Raw genomic sequence first — 18,341 nt, 5'->3', positions numbered from 1 at the left:
TTTCATATCCAATCATATATCCATTTTATTTACAGCACCACAGTATTATCACTAAGCTCTCTAGATGCAGTCTGTCATTTGTATCAGCCACCCCACTGTGACTGTGCCCTAACTTCTGGGACCACCCTCTTACTGGGTGGGGTCCCAGAATGTCCAGACCTGGGCAAGCAGCCACTGGGAAGCACACCTGTGCATTCCGCCATTGGGTGGGGTTAGCCGTGACCCTGAGAATTAGCAGTTCGGGGACCTGCATGTGGTAGGCTCTGGCATCCGCACCAGTGCTGGGCCTAGGGATCTCCAGCAGCTGGGGTCCTCTTGGACTGCAGGCTTTTCCTCTTGAGGACGATCGTCACAGGTCCATCAGGCAACGCCTTGATGATGTTCCAGGCTTCAAACCGCGTGAGGCCCTGCATGGTGGTGCCGGCCAGGTGTAAGATTTCATCTCCGGGCTGGACTGTTTCACTCTGTTCTGAGGCCACCCCTGGGATGAGACAGGAGAGAGTGGGTGCCTTGGGTGACAAGGGAACAAGTAGTCGCCACCCACCCTTGGTCTCTTGAGGAGCCAGGACAGCTCAGAAGGGAACTGGAGCCCATCCCCCTGGAGCTCAGTGGTCCATCTAAAGTGAGGCATCCCAGGACTCCCCTGGTGGTCCAGTGGTTAAGACTTCACCTTCCAGTGCAGGGGGCACAGGTTCAGTCCTTGGTAGGGAAATAAGATCCTGCGTGTTGTGCAGTGTGGCCAATAAATAAATAAAACTAGACCAAGCATCTAAACAGACATTTCTCAAAAAAAAAAAACTAAAATATACTGGGCAGTTATATATCACAGGCTTTGTGTTAACACTCGGCATTTATGGCAAGAGTCCTAGGACTCCAGTAGCTCTGTTACTGTTCCCTTTTCATGTGGGAGGAAACCAAGGACTCAAGAAACTCACCTGAGCTTCGAAGCTGCTGCGTGGTGGGTCTAGGTTTGAACTAGATTTTGTGGCTCTAGAGTCCACGTCCCTTGGCAGCACATCACACTGCAGCTGATAGACTCATCCCCGTGTAAGTAAATGGGACCAAGATGGTGAAGTGACTTGCCCAAGGTCGTGCTGCCATTGGTGGCAGAACTAACACTAGAATCCAACCAGGTCCAGTGACTTGGAGACCTATGCTCATCTCAAATCGACTTTCAAAAGTTAAAAATATTGGGAATTCCCTGGTGATCCAGCGGTTAAGACGTCAAGCTTCCACTGCAAGGCGTGTGGTTTCGATCCCTGATTGGTAATTAAGATTCTGCAAGGAAATAGCAACCCACTCCAGTGTCCTTACCTGGGAAATTCCATGGACAAAGGAACCTGGCAGGCTATAGTCCATGGGGTCGCAAGAGTCAGACACAGCTGAGCACACACACACATATGCTGTGCAGTGCAGTCAAAAATTAAAATAAAAAGTTAAAAATATCTTTCCCAAAACTGAGGACTTCCTGGGTGGCCCAGAGATTAAGAATTCACCTTCCAGTGCAGGGAATGAGGTTAGGGACCTAAGATCCCACAGGCCTCGGGACAACTAAGCCCGTATGACACAACTAGAGAGAAGCCCATGTGCCATAACTGAGACCTGATGCAGCCATAAATAAATAAGGTGAAGGTTTGGTTAAGGATAAAAAAAGCAATTATATATATATATATATATATATATATATATATATAATGTATATATAGCTATTCTAGAGTTGGAGTAAACACAGAATCCTTTGGAAGCTCCCATGTGAGCCTCAGTCCTCCCCCTGTGGTTCAGCAGTTGTAGCAGACCTCCCAGAAACAAAACCAGTCTGCAGTGGGGGCTCCCTGGGGCACAGGGACAGAGCTAGGAGGGCCTTTGAGTCTCAACACTAACAGCCCAAAGTCACACACCCACAGCTCTTCTTATAGATCAGGAGCCTCAGGCCCAGAAGACAGTAGTCACTTGGGCAGTTAGAAGCAGAGCTGGAGGGCTTCGCTGGTGGCTCAGTGGTAAAGAATCTACCTGTCAATGCAGGAGGTATGGGTTCGATCCCTGATCCAGGAAGATCCCACATACTGTGGAGCAGCTAAGCCCATACACCACAACTACTGGGCCTGTGCTTTAGAGCTTGGGAGCCTCACATGCTGCTACTACTGAAGCCTTCATGTTCTGGAGCCTGTGCTCTGCAACGAGACACCACTCTAATGAGAAGCCCGTGCACTCGCAACTAGAGAAAAGCGGGCATATGCAATGAAGACCCAGAATAGCCAAAAATTTTAAAAAAAGAAGCAGAACTGGGCCAGATCCCAGACCACATGACCCCTTGTCTACAGCTTCTGGCTCTGGGACTCAGGGGGTCCAGCTTGAGAATCAGTAAAGAATCAGGGGTGATTGTATGTGACAGCTGCAGGCCATTCATTATCTTCCCAGGAAAACCCAAGTAACCTCCAGCTAAGGTTGGCTTGCTTCCCAGTCCATGATGAACAAAATCTCAACATTTTGAATAACAGTAGGAGCTGACAGGTCCAGGATTAGAATGAGGTGAGTGAGGCTGGGAAGTCAGACTCTGTGTTTTGTTCACTGTGGGCTTTTAAAATTAATTTCAATTTTAAAAAATATTGCATTGAAACAGTCTGTATCTTGATTACTGAATATTTCAGCACCCCCTTCAATATTGCACCCAGGACTTCCCTGGTGGACCAGTGGATAAGAATCTGCCTGCTAACGCAGGAGACGTGGGTTCAATCCTTGGTCCAGGAAGATTCCATATACTAAGGGGCAATTAAGCCTGTGCACCACAACTATGAAGCCTGATTGCTCTAGAGCCCCAGCTCTGCAATGAGAGAAGCCACCGCAATGAGATGCCTGCACATCGCAACTAGAGAGTAGCCCCTGCTCTCTGCAACTAGAGAAAGCCCACGAGGAGCAATAAACACTCAGCATAGCCAAAATAAATAAATAATAAATAATTTTTAAAAATTTAAAAAATGGCACTCAGGGCCTCACATACTTAACCTTGGTCCCATCCCTGCCAGGCTGAAGCCAGAGCAGGCTGGGTCACTTACAAGGACCCAGCAAAATAGAGGGATTACGGGGATGTCTGAGCCAAGGAGAACAGGGAGAAAAAGCAAAGTCAAGTTAGTAAGAGGTCTGCCTGCCTCTCAAAAGGGCCTGGGGTTGTGGGAAACCAATAAGCCCTGTAGGGCCCTCAGAAGCCTGTGGGGTGCCTGGTCCAACACCCACAACTAGAGCTGAAGCCGAAAGGGGGACCCACATCACACCTTTGAAGATCCTGTTAACTGTCAGAGGCTTGTCCCCATGTAGGGAGCCCTTCCCTCCTTCCAGGCTGAAGCCCAGTCCCGCAGAGGTCTTTTCCAGGGTCACCGTGCAGACTGTGGCCTCTGCTGCTGACAAAACACAGAGGTTTGTTAGGGATGCTCTCCGTCTGGGTATCAGGTGAGCCTGGCTGATGCTGCCAGGGAACTTGTGCACATGTGTGGATTCACCCATGTGTGCATCGCCCAGCTGGCTAAGTGTTCTGAGGACCAGGAATGACTTAATGGCCCTGCCAGCACTGGCCTCATGCATCCAAAAGTGATGTGGCCCACAGGCTTCTACCAGGCAAGGAGAACTTACCGGATTCTATGGAGACGTCACTGGCCACAGAGGCTGAGCCTGAGGAATCAGTGGAGGAGTTGAGGTCGGTCGTGGCCTCCAGAGTCGGCCTCCTGGTGACGATCACAGCTTGCCTGGGCTCCCGAGCTTGGCGGAGGATAGCCAGGGCATCATTGTGCGTGGCTCCTTTGAGAGACTTGCCGTTGATGGAGAGAACCTCGTTGCCCTTCTGAATGGTCCCTTCCTGGGAGGCTAGCCCATTAGGGAACACCCTGTGAACCTGAGCAAACCAGAGGAGGTCAGGACCCAGGACTTACCATATTGGATCTGGATTCTTGCTGGAGGAGGATCACGACCAGTTAAACCTAGGTTCTTGTTGTTTAGTTGCTAAGTGACCACCTCTTTTGTGACCCCATGAACTGTAGCCTGTCAGGCTCCTATGTCCATGGGATTTTCCAGGCAAGAATACTGGAATGGGTTGCCACTTCATTCTCCTGTGCATCTTCCCCACCCAGGAATCAAACCTATGTCTCCTGCATTGGCAGGCAGGTTCTTTACCACTGAGCCACCAGGAAGCCCAGAAGATTTTTCAAAGAAAATAAAATGAAAGGTGTCCTAGCTCAGGGCTGCTAGCCAGCTTCACCCCCTTCTCTACCCAGAGCAGAGATCATTAGCAAAAGTGGCCAGCCTGGCCCTCAAAATTTTTCCCAACAACAACATCCTAGACTGTATTGCTACAATCCTAGGTAACATTCGGTCACACTCTTTTGCCCTTTGTGGTCTGCATCAGCATTCTCCCAGGGAAACTTTCTTCAAGCACTGATTTTGTCACATATTAATAGATATTGTGTTAGAAAAGTTTCCAAGGTCTAAGAAAATTAAGAACATTGGATAAAATACAAGCCCTGAAAATGTCTACCGTTTAAAAAAAAAAAATTAGAGACTCTACAGTGCAGGCTGGCATGATAATTCTCTAAGAACAGGCCATATAATGTAGGCTTCCCTGGTGGCTCAGACGGTAAAGCGTCTGCCTACAATGCAGGAGACCAGGGTTCAATCCCTGGGTCAGGAAGATCCTCTGGAGAAGGAAATGGCAACCCACTCCAGTACTCTTGCCTGGAAAATCCCACGGATGGAGGAGCCTGGTAGGCTACAGTCTATGGGGTCACAAAGAGCTGGACACGACTGAGAGATTAGTGATCCCCAAAAGATTCAGCAAAGCATTCTGTTTTTCATAGAGAAATTCTCAGGCCACATGTTTCACAGAATGCAGAATTCCTATCCTAGGAAGTCTGAATATTTTCAAAGCTCCTCCCCTAGAAATTCTGATCCTTAATTCCAGTTAAAAGAGACCATCCCCACCTAGGTTTCTTTTCTGAAAAAATGTGTAGGATTAAAAAAAAAAAATCTCATGTCTTTGCTGCAATCATCTTCTTTTTTCTTTTTTTTCCTGTAATACATTTTTTTTTTTTAACGTGTATAGGACTTTTTATTTTTTGGCTCTACGGTATGTGGGATCTTAGTTGCCTGACTCAGGATCAAACCCACCCCCCTCTGCAATGGAGGCACAGAGTCTTAACCACTGGACTCCCAGGCAAGACCTGCCTCAGCCTTTCTACTGCTGTAGATTCTCATGTGCTTAATTAGGGGACTGAATGGCAGCAAGAGTGGGCAGTCGCTAAACTGTGCTATGTGTTGCTTTGCTGTTATCCTCTGATCAAGGTTCTTTGTCTCTCTAAACAGTTTCAGTGCTGGAAAAATTCTGTTATGGGGTCAGATGTGGTCAAGATCCTCTGATTACAAGACCCGAGTAGGAGGCAGAATCTGTTCGGCATCTCCATCCATCCTCCACAAATGAAGCATACATGCCAACAAACAATCCCCCATCCTGAGGCATGGGGAAGAAAAGTTGCACATGTCAGTGGGAGCCCCGCTTGCTCTTGATAATGGGCGGTACTCAACGTCAGTTCTCTTTGAATGAATCTGGAAAGGAACAGAAGCACTCAAACATGGAAGGAGAAAGGGGAAGTTTGGGGCATAGCATCAGCCGATGTGTACCGCTCCTGGCTTTTGAGGCAGTGTCGGGGTGGTGGCCAAAATGGGTACAGAAAACTACCCCCTCCAGGGCAAACCCACAGATCCAAAGTGTTGTTCCCACAGGCAAGCTCTCTTTTCTGCTCTGCAGTTAGGAAGCAGACTGTGCCGTCCGGAACATCTTTATGGTGATCTGCCAGTGCTCAGCGTCAGAAATAGGTCCTCTTTGGTTTTATGTGCTTTTTTATGGTGGAGAGCTTGCTTGCAAAGAAGGAAGTTGCTGCTCACACACGACTGACTGAAATGACTGAAAGCAGTGTGCCGAGTTACTCTGGGTACCAGCTGGTCCTGCGAGAACAGGGGGCTGGACCTGGAGACCTGAAGCCTCGGGCACATCCTGAGCTGTGCTCTGTGAAGAGCAACAGAAATAGCTTCCTGACCTTTCCAGCTGGGCCCCACCGCCCGCCGCCAACCGTCAGATCTGCTTCACCACCGTCCGTGCTAACACACCCATCTCCCAGCGGGCAAACCCTGGAAAACAGCCTCCTGTACCACACCTGCCTGCCCAAGGCCTCTTTCTGTCCAGGTGAGACCTCTTTCCATCTGGATGTGCTGTGCTATGTGTCACAGCCAGGCTTTCAATCCTTCCTGAAAAGCCTTCGGCAAAGGCTCCTGTGGTCATAAATCATTCTTGTCTAAACGTTGGTGGCATATGTATGTCAAGCACAGGGAGCTCAGGTCAGTGCTCTGTAATGGGTGGGATGGGGTGGGGAGTTGGGAGGGACATCCAAGAAGGATGTATATATGTATACGTGTGTATATATATATATGTATATATATATGTATATGTATATGTATATGCATATATATACACATATATGTATAGCTATAGCTGATTCACTTTGTCGTATAGCAGAAACTAACACAACATCATAAAGCAATTATACTCCAATAATAAGATAAAATGTTGGTTGCTCAGTCGTATCCGATTCTTTGTGGGCCTATGGACTGTAGATTTCCAGGCTTCTCTGCCTATGGGATTCTCCAGGCAAGAATACTGGAGTGGGTTGCCATTTCCTACTCCAGGGAATCTTCCTGACCCAGGGATCAAACCTGGGCAGGTCTCCTGCATTGCAGGCATATTCTTTACTGTCTGAGCCACCAGGGAAACCCAGTGGCTTATAAAGTTAAAAAACACTTTAAAATGTAGATGGCTAATAGGTTATTTATCTCTATCTCCAAAAGAGACATGACACTGAAAAAATTTGTTTTGAATTTTCTTCCTGTTTTATTGTTGTTGAGATGAAATTCCCATAACATTCAATTAACCTGATAGTTCAGTTGGTAAAGAATCCGCCTGCAATGCAGGAGACCCCGGTTTGATTCCTGGGTCGGGAAGATCCCCTGGAGAAGGGATAGGTTATCCACTCTAGTATTCTTGGGCTTCCCTGGTGGCTCAGCTGGTAAAGAATCTGCCTGAAATGTGGGAGAGCTGGGTTCTATTCCTGGGTTGGGAAGATCCCCTGGAGAAGGGAAAGGCTACCCACTCCAGTATTCTGGCCTGGAGAATTCCGTGGACTGTATAGTCCATGGGGTTGCAAAGAGTCAGACACGATTAAGCAACCTTCACTTCACTTCACTTCAATGCAGTGACATTTACTGTGTTGGAATTTTTTAAACGTTTCCCCAGGACCTTCAAAAACGGAGGCATTAAGGCTTTGACTTCAAGGAATTCTGATAAAACAGCTCTGGGGTGAGGCTGAGATGTCTGTAATATTTTTTAAAGTTCCATGAGTGATTCAGATTTTTTTGGGTAAATTAAAGTTGTTTTGTGTACACAGAGACCTTTTTAAAGTTAAGGATCATGGGACTTCCCTTGTGGTCCAGTGGTTAAGTATCTATGCTTCTCTAAGTATCTTAAACTCCTGCAGTAACCTGCCCAGGGCCTGGAGTTATGCATTCCTCTGATTCCCCCTCCTGATAAGTGCTTCCCCCTCCAAGGGTCATTGCCTCTGGCTCTGATGAACCCCATGACTGGGCCACTCACCGTGATCACCTTGTTTTCTAGATCTGCTCCTCCTGCCAAGCTGAACCCAACGCCAGCCCCTTCCTCCTTGTGCAAGATGGTGACATGGATGCTGTCTAATTGCTGTAGAAGGAAAATATGTGTATTAAAAAACATTGTATTGCAACAGCATGAACAATTTAGCAAGTATTTTTCTTCCCCTCTGTTCAAGTTTAATAAAACTACAGAAGATCAAGATTTAACAAGTGTTCTGACATCAGGCTGTGTGTGTGCTTAATCATGTCTGACTCTTTGCAACCTCATGGACTGTAGCCAACCAGGCTCCTCTGCCCATGGGATTCTCCAGGCAAGAATACCAAAGTGGGTGGCCACTTCTTACTCCAGGGGATCTTCCTGACCCAGAGTTCAAACCCACGTCTCTTTTATCTCCAGCACTGGCAAGCCAATGCTTTACCACTAGCGCCACCTGGGAAGCATAACATCAGGCGGATCTGCTCTCAAATCGCAGCTTGTCCATGTTCCCAGTTATATCAAACCCATCTCATTATTTAAAAAAAGAAAACTTTCTGGGAAGTCATGGGAAGCTCAAAAGAAAAAAGAAAATGCATGTAAGGCAACCTGTAGAGTTCTTTTCCTCTCCTGTGCACCCATCAACACCCACATCTGTATAGATGGGGCTGGGTGCTACTGAGTCAGCTGGAAATCGAAGTTGGGACAACACAGCTCTGCCATCTGGTGTGGGATGGGGTCAGCCTGGAGAACTCTGGGTCAGCAAAGCTGGAGTGGTGCAGTTTTGTGAGAGTTGGCTGCTCTGTTTTTACACCTGCTGTTCCGTGGGGCACAGCAGAAGCATTAAGGAACCCAGCTGGCTTCTCACCCTAGAACACACATGCGTACACACACACACACACATGCCCACCCAGGCGCACACACACACACACAGAGTACTTCCCAGCCTGGACCTGGGCTCACCGGGAGTCAGAACAATCCCTCTGCAGTGTCTAAAGTCAGAGACCCTCGTCTGGTCTCAATGGTGGTGGGGGGGTCTCAAACTCAAGTGCACCCAGGGCCCAGGCAGACTACTTAAAAGAGCAAAAGGGGAAGATGTGAGAGAGAGGGGAACTAGAGAGAACTGAGAGCACATTGGCTCAAGAGGACACTCTGCTCCTAGGAATGCAGGCCAGTGCTCCAGGACCATTCATGCCCTTTATGAAAAGAGAGAAGCCAGGGGACTTCCCTAATGGTCCAGTGGTTAAGGATCTGTCTTGCAATGCAGGGAACATGGGTTCCATTCCTGGTCGGGGAACTAAGATCCCACAAGCCACAGGGCAGCTAAGCCTGCAAGTTACAACTAGAGAGTCTGTGAGCCACGGCTAAGACCTGACATAACCAAATAAATAAATATTTAAAAAGAAAAAGAGAGAGGGAAGCCAGAATCCAGGTTTTGATTCAGGTTTGATGATATTTAGAATATTAATATAATACTGGGCTTCCCTGGTGACTCAGATGATAAAGAATCTGCCTGCAATGTAGGAGACTTGGTTGGCTCCCTGGGTCAGGAAGATCCCCTGGAGAAGGGAATGGCTGCCCACTCCAGTATTCTTGCCTGGCGAATTCCATGGACAGAGGAGCCTGGCAGGCTACAGACCATGGGGTCGCAAAGAGTCAGACATGACTTAGCAACCACACACACACACACACACACACACACACACACACACACACTATAATACTTTTTAGACAATCACCAAGCAGACCAAATACAATACACCTGCAGGCTCCGAGGCTACCAGTTTGTGCCCTGGCATAAAGGAAGGAACTTACATCAAAAATTCACTTGCTCTGGCACCACCAGAGCCTCTGCCATGCCGCTAGCTCCATAAGCCTTTGAACTGGAGTCCCTAAGACCCAGGGGAGGATGAAGGGATGAATGGACTTCACTGTCCCCACCTCTACTGCAGCACTGGCCCAAATCTCCCAACTTGTCCCCAGGCATCAGCTTACTTGCCTTGTAAGAGCCCTTTGTCAAGTTTAAAAGTAAATACTCTCCCAGGGAGGCCCCAAGCAGGACAGCTATGTATTTTATACAGCACTTTGTTGCTGTTGTTCAGTTGCCAAGTCATGTCGACTCTTTGCGACCCCACGGACTGCAGCATGCCACGCTTCCCTATCCTTCACCATCTCCCAGAATTTGTTCAAACTAATGGTCATTGAATCCTTGATGCTATACAACCATCTCATCCTGTTGCCCCCTTCTCCTCCTGCCCTCAATCTTCCCCAGTATTAGGGTCTCTTCCAGTGAGTTGGCTCTTCACATCAGGTGGCCCAAGTATTGGAACTTCAGTTTCAGCATCAGTTTCAGACTTTCCAATGAATATTCAAGGGTTGATTTCCTTTAGAATTGATTGGTTTGATCTCCTTGCAGTCCAAGGGACTCTTAAGAGTCTTCTCCAGCACTACAATTTGAAAGCATCAGTTCTTCAGTGTTCAGTCTTCTTGATGGTCCAACTCTCACATCTGTACATGACTACTGGAAAAACCATAGCTTAGCCTCTGTTATTTTGTTGAAATCAGGCTCTGGGTAAGATGGTGCCAGTGCACAGGTGATAAGCAAGATCCCCAGAGGCCCAGGACATCTTCTCAGGCTCACCCATGCCCTTGATCTAGGGCAGCAGTCCCTAACCTTTTTGGCACCAGAGACCAACCCTTATGGCAGAAAGTAAAGAGGAACTAAAAAGCCTCTTGATGAAAGTGAAAGAGGAGAGTGAAAAAAGTTGGCTTAAAGCTCAACATTCAGAAAACTAAGATCATGGCATCTAGTCCCATCACTTCATGGGAAATAGATGGGGAAACAGTGGAAACAGTGGCAGACTTTATATTTTTGGGCTCCAAAATCACTGCAGGTGGTGACTGCAGCCATGAAATTAAAAGACGCTTACTCCTTGGAAGAAAAGTTATGACCAACCTAGATAGCATATTCAAAAGTAGAGACATTACTTTGCCAACAAAGGTCCATCTAGTCAAGGCTATGATTTTTCCTGTGGTCATGTATGGATGTGAGAGTTGGACTGTGAAGAAAGCTGAGCGCTGAAGAATTGATGCTTTTGAACTGTGGTGTTGGAGAAGACTCTTGAGAGTCCCTTGGACTGCAAGGAGATCCAACCAGTCCATTCTGAAGGAGATCAGCCCTGGGATTACTTTGGAGGGAATGATGCTGAAGCTGAAACTCCTGTACTTTGGCCACCTCATGCGAAGAGTTGACTCATTGGAAAAGACTCTGATGCTGGAAGGGATTGTGGGCAGGAGAAGAAGGGGACGACAGAGGATGAGATGGCTGGATGGCATCACTGACTCGAAGGACATGAATCTGAGTGAACTCCGGGAGTTGGTGATGGACAGGGAGGCCTGGCGTGCTGTGATTCATGGGGTCGCAAAGAGTCGGACATGACTGAGCGACTGAACTGAACTGAACCAGTTTCATAAAAGACAATTTCCCCACAGACTGGGGGAGGGTGATGGTTTCAGGGTGATCCAAGTACACTACATTTACTGAGTACTCTATTTCTATTACCATTACATCAGCTCCATCTCCGATCATCAGGCATTAGAACCTGGAGGCTGGGGACCTCTGCTGTAGGGAACGTTGGCTGTGATGCCTCCTTACCCTCTCCTCCCAGTCTGGATAGTTCCAGTATAAACAGCCTTCGTGGACTGGGGCCTCCCAGACGGATGCAAGGCCCGTGAGGCTGTGCTCATCTGAGCTGAATGAGCCTCAGCTCTGCCTGACCACTTCCTCTCCACACACTTTTGGGTCATGCTCAGAAGGCATAGGGGAAGTGGGACTTTCAGAATGACTTGACTGAGTGTGGGAGCCTTTGCAAGTCCTGGGATCAGTCACCTCTTAGTGAGCAGGGCAAATCTTCAGGCAAGAAGTCAGAATTTATGATGGACAGGTCACTCGCAAGCAGCATCACCCTGGAGATGCAGGCCAGGCAGGCAGCCAGGGGAAAGTGGAGATAGAAAACTTTGACTCTGCGAACTTGAACCTCACCTTTCTCCGTTATTAGATGATCAGAAAGATACAACTCTGATTGAAATCACTTCATGAGCTACAAAGCTCCCTATACTGGAAGGTCTGATTTTGGTCCAGTGCTACAGCACCCCTCTGCCCTGGGCAGGGCACAATCTCACTCTGGTATCTGTCCCTGCGAACCACTGTTTGACTTCAGGGATCCCATGGGTTGCTTCTCCTCCGACCTAACTGAGGTGACCACACTGCTCTGAGCAAGGCCTTCATCCCTGTAAGTGCTAAGCCACTCAGTCATGTTCAACTCTGAGACCCATGGACTGTAGCTCACCAAGCTCCTCATCCATGGGGTTCTGCAGGTAAGAGTACTGGAGTGGGTTCCCATTCCCTTTTCCAGGGGCTCTCTCCGATCCAGGGATCAAACCCATGTCTCTTAATGTCTCCTGCATTGGCAGGTGGGTTCTTTACCACTCGTGCCACCTGGAAAGCCCTTCATCTCTGCAAATTCCCTTTAAAAAAGAAACCTACCTTTAATGTAGCTTCATCCAGAACCTTCACTTCCTCTATGAGCTTCTTTAGTTCCTCTGTGCTCAGCAAGGAGATAACCGACTGACCGGGCTGAGAGGCGCAGTGGTCACAGTCGTTGGCTTCCGTGGACTCACTGAGACCTTCCGTGTATTCTCTCAGCTCTGAAAGGCTTGGCAGGGAGGAGAAGCACACGATATGAGTTGTGATGCTAACAAGAGCTAACAGTCTTTGCATACCTACTGTATTCCTGGAAGGTGCTAATGTTCATTCAACAAGTACATGCAACAAGTCTATGAATAGAAACTAGGATCCCTCACCACAGAGATACAGACATTGGGGTTCAGGGAGGTGGGGAAACTTGTCTATGGTCACATGGTTATGAAATGCCAAGATCTGGAATTCGAAATCACAGATTGTGGTGTGTCTGACTCTGAAGTCTGTATTCAAAACTTCACCCTGGAGTATAACTGACGCTTTGGGCAAATCTGCGTCTATATGACCACCAAGAGTGATGTCCCCCCTCTCTCTCACACACATCCACATACTCACCCACACACTCACAAGACCCATACGCTCTCACACCCACACACTCTCTCTCACACACACATGTATGCTCATAAGAACAGGTGGTAACTTCCTTGGTGGTCCAGTGGTTAAGAATGCACCTTGCATTGCAAGGCACACGGACTCAATCCCTGGTCTGGGAAGATCCCACATGCCACAGAGCAACTAAGTCTGTTTGCCACAACTACTGAGCCGATGCTCTAGAGCCTTTGAACCACGACTACTGAAGCTCATGTGCCTCAAGCCCATGCTCTGCAACAACAGAAGTCACTGCAGTGAGAAGCCCATGCACCACAACTAGAGAAAAGCCTTTGAAAAGCAGTGGAGACCCAGTGCGGCCAAAAAATAAAATAAACATGTGAAAAAGAGAGAGACAGAACAGGTGGAACAATCCTTTAGCCAACCTGAGAAACTTTTTAAAGACACAGGATTGTAAGAGGACAAAAGATGAGAGAGGTGAACACTGGACGGAGACACTCACTTGAGAGAGAAGCTGGTGTCCGAGGCAGAAACTTCGGCAGAACTGTTTGCGGGGTCTTCACTGAATGCTGCGGGAGGCAGCACCCCTTCTTTGGGGCTGCAGGGGGTCTGGCCGAACGAGAGGGAAGACGGGAGGCACAGCAGGGACTTCATGACGGCCGAGGACACTTGGCTGCTAATGGAGTAGAGTTTACTGGTCTTTTCATCCAGTGGCTTCATCTCGCAGGACTGGGTCCGGCTCAGGGGGAAGCTCCGAGCCCGCTGACTTGGCATCTTGACCACTGGGCCTCGAGGTCCCTCCATCTGTGTCGCCAGCAGCCTTGAGAGAGGGTCGAGGTTGGAGGAGAGGGTTTTCTGACCGGGCTCTTCCAGGGGAGGGCGCCCTGACACGCCGGGGTCGCTGGCCTCTGAGGTTGCCGGAGAGGCGGGGGGCAGCTGCTCTGGCTCTGGCCGCTGCTGCTCCGTAGTGGGAGGAGCCCCTTGCCCTGAGGGACCAGAAGCCCGCTCTCCCTCTTGCTTCCCGGGAAGTTCTGCTGCTTCACCCAAGGAGCTGGAGGCCTGGAGGCTCAGTCTCTGGGCTCCTCTGTCAGGCGGGTGAGCAGAGCCGAAGGTTTCAAAGGAGCTGATTCTCTGCTTGATGGAGGACGAAGCCCGCAGGGGTGGCCCAGGGCGCTCCCTGGAGGTGGGGGTCGGCTGGCAGGAGATGGCCATCTCTCGCCTGGAGTCTGGAACACGATTTCTCAAACCTTTCAAGCTTTGGCGAAACCAGGCTGGCTTGGGGGCTACTGGAGGACCCTTCTTCACGGTGCTTCCACCTGCCGGCTTGTAAGCTTTGGGACCACCACCGGTGGTGTCCAGCTTCGCGGCAGCCCCATCTGGGTGGCCCCGCATCCCATCTTCCTTACCCAGCGGGGCGTCGGGCTGCAGCGGCATGTGGTTGTGGTTCTCACTCATGATGGGGCTAAAGAGATTTTTGATGCAGTCAGAAATTCTAACCCAAGGGTCTTCGGCTGTGGTCTCAAGACTATAGTCCATCCGAGCCTGTCTCCTAAGCAATGGGTGTTTTACTGGGGACGTTTGCGTCCCTAGGGGGCAGAAAGAAGGCCAGAGCTGTGTGTTACAACTCATTGTGGGTTTTCTTCCTAAGTTCTACTTTCAAAGATGAACAGCAAGGATTCTAGGGGAGGAGATGAGCAGAGTGGGGGATCCCTACCTGGGTAAGCTGCTACCCCAGGTACTATCACCTGGCTGAAGCGCACACAGAACCAGGGGACCAGAGGCATGAGTTAACACCACAGCATCCTAGCATTTTACAGCTGGAAGGGTTCCCACAGAATACCTAGTCTGATCTCTGACACTTCGTAATTGAGGAACCCACCATTCACAAGGATAAGGGGTCACCTGTCGGCAGAGCCAAGACCCTCATCTCCTGACTCCCCACTTTTGTGTCCTTTTGTAAGTCCCCTCCATACGAACCTTCAAGCTGTGTGAACTTTCAGAGATACAGATGTGTGTTCTCATGCCCAGTCACGGGAGTTAGTTCATGTGTCTGGTGTACATGGTCACATGCGTGCATCCTCTACGAGTGGCTGTGCTTGTGCACAATTTACTGCATAGGACTGTAGAGAGGACGGTAGTGCAGTGTCTCTATTTCAAGCCCAGAATGTCTGGAAGCAAGCGTAAAAGCAATGGTGATGTAGCTGGCACTATTGTACTTTTCAAGGTACTCTACTACCAGATTTGAAATGTTTTATTTCTGTGTTTATTTTTTATGCATTATTTTTGTGAAAAATATTATAAATCCATTACGGTACAGTACTATGTAGCAGATTGTGTTAGCTAGGCACCTAGGCTAACTTTGTTGGACTTAGGAACAAACTGGATTCACAAACATGCTCTCAGAATGGAACTCATTCGTATGTAGCAGACTTACTGTACTAAGTAGCCTCTTGGATAACTCATTAAAACTTTAAAGGTCAAAGCAACTCTCAACTCTCTTACCATTTAAACTTTTAAGCCATAGGTCACACATTGATAGCCTTAATTGGTTTGGACCACCCACGTCATTGAAAAGCAATGCAGGTGTGAAGGACTTCAGACAGGTTGCACCCCAGCTCAGTGGGGTGAGCCTCTCTCTCACCCAGTTAGCATTTCACACATTAAAGTATCATCTGGTCCCTGAAGTCATGTCTGTTTGCTACTCTCCCTACTTGAAGAGTTAACCAGCTTGCTCAGCAAAGGAGAGTTCCCAGCCCAAAGAGTCAATGAGAGATGAGAAGGCTCCAAGGAGAAAGAAGCTCTGTACCAGTGATTCCCCAAACTGGGCTGCCACTGGAAACTGGAGGACCTAAAATATACTGGGTCTGATTTAATACACCTGGGATGAGCCTGGGTGCTGGCATTGGGGTCCTTCCAGCCTGCTTTATCAGGCACGCCCAGTCAAGTTCAGCCCCTCACCCCTGGGGTCAGAAGAAGGGGAGCATACGTCGGTCTTTCTTGGAAGCCCATCTTAAACAAGCCAGGACAGGGGAAGCTCTGCCACCCGCCACTCTTTCCCAGGGACAGAGGGAGGCTGGCCCCCAAGTCCTGCACAGCCGAGAAGCCAAGTTCATGTGTGGCCCTTCGGTCACCCCAGGTCTCATTGTTCTGGTGCCATGCTCTGGGTGGTGCCTGGTATCAGAATTCAGCCCAGTGTAAGGAAGACATTCATTCCTCCTGCCTCTTGCTCCAATGCCAGGCCTCAAGCTACACAACCATGCAGGGCATTAAGCCTGGAAGATCCCAAGGAGAACTTCTGCACTATCCCAGAGGCCGGGGTGGTTAGTACTGACTCTGGGACTTTACCAAGTGTGTCTGGCCCTCTCAGCCTGGTCCTGCATTTATGCATTGCTCTGCTGTAAGGCCTGTTGTAAGACTCAGCTGTCAGACATTCTGTGTGAGAGCCCTATACAAACTGGGGCGAGGAGCTCTTGTTGGTAGACCACTGAGATGTTCCCTGGTGTGTTCCTCAGTTGGGGTGACTAAGGGGTGAGGAGGAGCCTCCAGTAGTAGGGCCCCTGCTCCAGGTGAGATATGCCAGGTATTTCCATTCACAGCCTTCCTGGACCTCCAAGAGCCTTCTGTGTGCTTTGCACGTGGTTACTGTTATTTAGTTGCTAAGTCACATTGGCCTCTTTTGTAAACACCATGGACTGTAGCCCACCAGGCTCCTATGTCCATGGGTTCCCCAGTCAAGAATACTGGAGTGGGTGGCCATTTGCATGTAGTGCTACTCAAACAGGTTGAGCAATAAATATGTAAGTGTGTAGCCAGTTCTGCCTGGAGAAGGAAATGGCAACCCACTCCAGTGTTCTTGCCTGGAGAATCCCAGGGACGGGAGAGCCTGGTGGGTTGCCGTCTATGGGGCTGCACAGAGTCAGACACGACTGAAGCAACTTAGCAGTGGTAGCAGCAGCATCCAATTCTGCCACTACCACTATTGCCAATTCTGCCACTACCACTATTGGGAGCTCCTTGATGGACTGGTCTGTCTTCTTTCTTTCATTCTCCTTCACATTCATTCTCATCTCTCTCTCTTTCTCTGTGTGTCTCTCTCTCCCAGTGTCTGTCTCTTCCTCTGCCTCACTCCTTCCCCAGAAGCCAGTACAGGGACTCTTGAAAGCAGCATTCAATACACACTTACTGAACTGAGTCACCCGTTGGGGTTCTATGTGATTTCCCACTTGCTGATGAGAGAATTGAGGCCACACACAAAAAAGTTGAGTTGTCAAAAATCACACTGGTGAAGGACAGAGCCAGATTTCCCACCCTGGTCTCCCTGACCCCAAATCCCATCCTCTGTCATCAAAGCTCTGAATATTCAGCTCACATCTCAGCACTCAGGGGCACCATGGGGGCACACCCTGGCCATCCCCCACATGGGGGTGGTGACCACCAGCAACCTGCTATTCACTCATGCCTCTCTGACCCGCATCCCCAGACTCGGAAATGCTGGAAGCAGCTTTCTAGAAGACTGTCACCCAGGAGGCAGCGGCCGCTCGCTGTGGTTGGGTAGGTGTGTCTGGGACCTTTCCCAAGGGCTCCCTTCTCCAGCTGACTCTCTGGATTGGCCCGCATTCCTCCCATCACCACTGTGCTTTCCCTCCCCACCCCCTGCCTCACAGCATCACTACTCCAGCCAAGAGGTTTCCACCCTGACTGCTCACCAGCCCAGGTCCAGCTGTCCAGCCATGCAGGATGCTCTAACGCTCCAGACAGTCTTCCCCTAGTGCTGGACCTTGACCCAGAAGGTCCCTCCTCCTGGCAGATGAAGACCTACCTGGGCTGGCTGCCCTCCTCCCTGGCTGGCCCTCTGAGAGGGGTGTCGTGTGTGGCCCAACTGCAGGTCCTGGGTGGCCAGCAGCGGCGTGAGGGGTTCTCCCCGCTGTGTCTTCCTGTGGAGGCGGCGGTGGCAGCAGTTCTCTGGCTTCCTGTGGTGTAAACAGGAAGTGAGACTGTGTCAAAACGGTAGCCTCCAGCTGTGAGAAAGCAAGGAGCCCTCTGATTGGGACTGGGGGGCCGACATCGAGAGGCTTTAATGAGAAGCCCAATAGCAGCCCTGGTGGTCAAGAGGGTCCTTTCCTCCATGGCGCTGCCTGCATGGGTGACCAGGGAGCTGACACCTCCTGGAGGCCCAGAGCATCCCTCTGCTTCCTGGACACAAGTCGGCATCCAGGACGAGGGCTCATCCACTTGATGTGAAGATCCTGGGCCCCCTGTGACAGGGAGAAGAGGGCTGGGGGTGCAGACTGGGGCTGGCACTGCTTCGTGTACCACTACATCTGGCCAAACTCCTCCTCCTCCCAGGGGGGAAGACAATGAGGCAAAGATCTGCCTCCCGAGTCTTCATTAAGTTAAGTTTAGAACCCTTAGAGGAAAACTTGGATCTGTTGCTTTCTACATTGTGATTCATTGCTCAGTTATTTATGGTCTTCCTTGATGGCTCAGTGGTTAATAATAATAATAAAAAAAAAATCCACTTTCCAATGCAGGAGACCTGGGTTTGATCCCTGGATCGGGAATATCCTCTGCAGAAGGAAA

General features: G+C 49.5%; 1 protein-coding gene across 3 annotated transcripts in view; it reads right to left on the bottom strand.

Moving 5' to 3' along the window:
• Positions 1 to 18,341, bottom strand: part of IL16 (interleukin 16) — a 114,090-nt gene continuing 95,749 nt past the window's right edge. For 2 of the 3 annotated variants that reach the window (XM_018066447.1, XM_018066448.1), the window contains exons 13-19: positions 17,581 to 17,731; positions 13,264 to 14,347; positions 12,219 to 12,387; positions 7,685 to 7,786; positions 3,625 to 3,883; positions 3,270 to 3,395; positions 1 to 481 (exon numbers count right to left, since the gene is read on the bottom strand). In XM_018066447.1, coding sequence (XP_017921936.1) covers positions 288 to 481; positions 3,270 to 3,395; positions 3,625 to 3,883; positions 7,685 to 7,786; positions 12,219 to 12,387; positions 13,264 to 14,347; positions 17,581 to 17,731 — 2,085 coding nt within the window. In that variant the 3' untranslated portion in view covers positions 1 to 287. The remainder of the gene's footprint in view (positions 482 to 3,269; positions 3,396 to 3,624; positions 3,884 to 7,684; positions 7,787 to 12,218; positions 12,388 to 13,263; positions 14,348 to 17,580; positions 17,732 to 18,341) is intronic. The other variant, XM_013973065.2, reaches the window with a different exon arrangement.

This window comes from Capra hircus, chromosome 21 (assembly GCF_001704415.2).
Source record: "Capra hircus breed San Clemente chromosome 21, ASM170441v1, whole genome shotgun sequence".
NCBI classification, from domain to species: Eukaryota; Metazoa; Chordata; class Mammalia; order Artiodactyla; family Bovidae; genus Capra; species Capra hircus.
The sequence above is the reverse complement of the archived record's forward strand: the minus strand, read 5'-3'. Positions and strand labels throughout refer to the sequence as shown.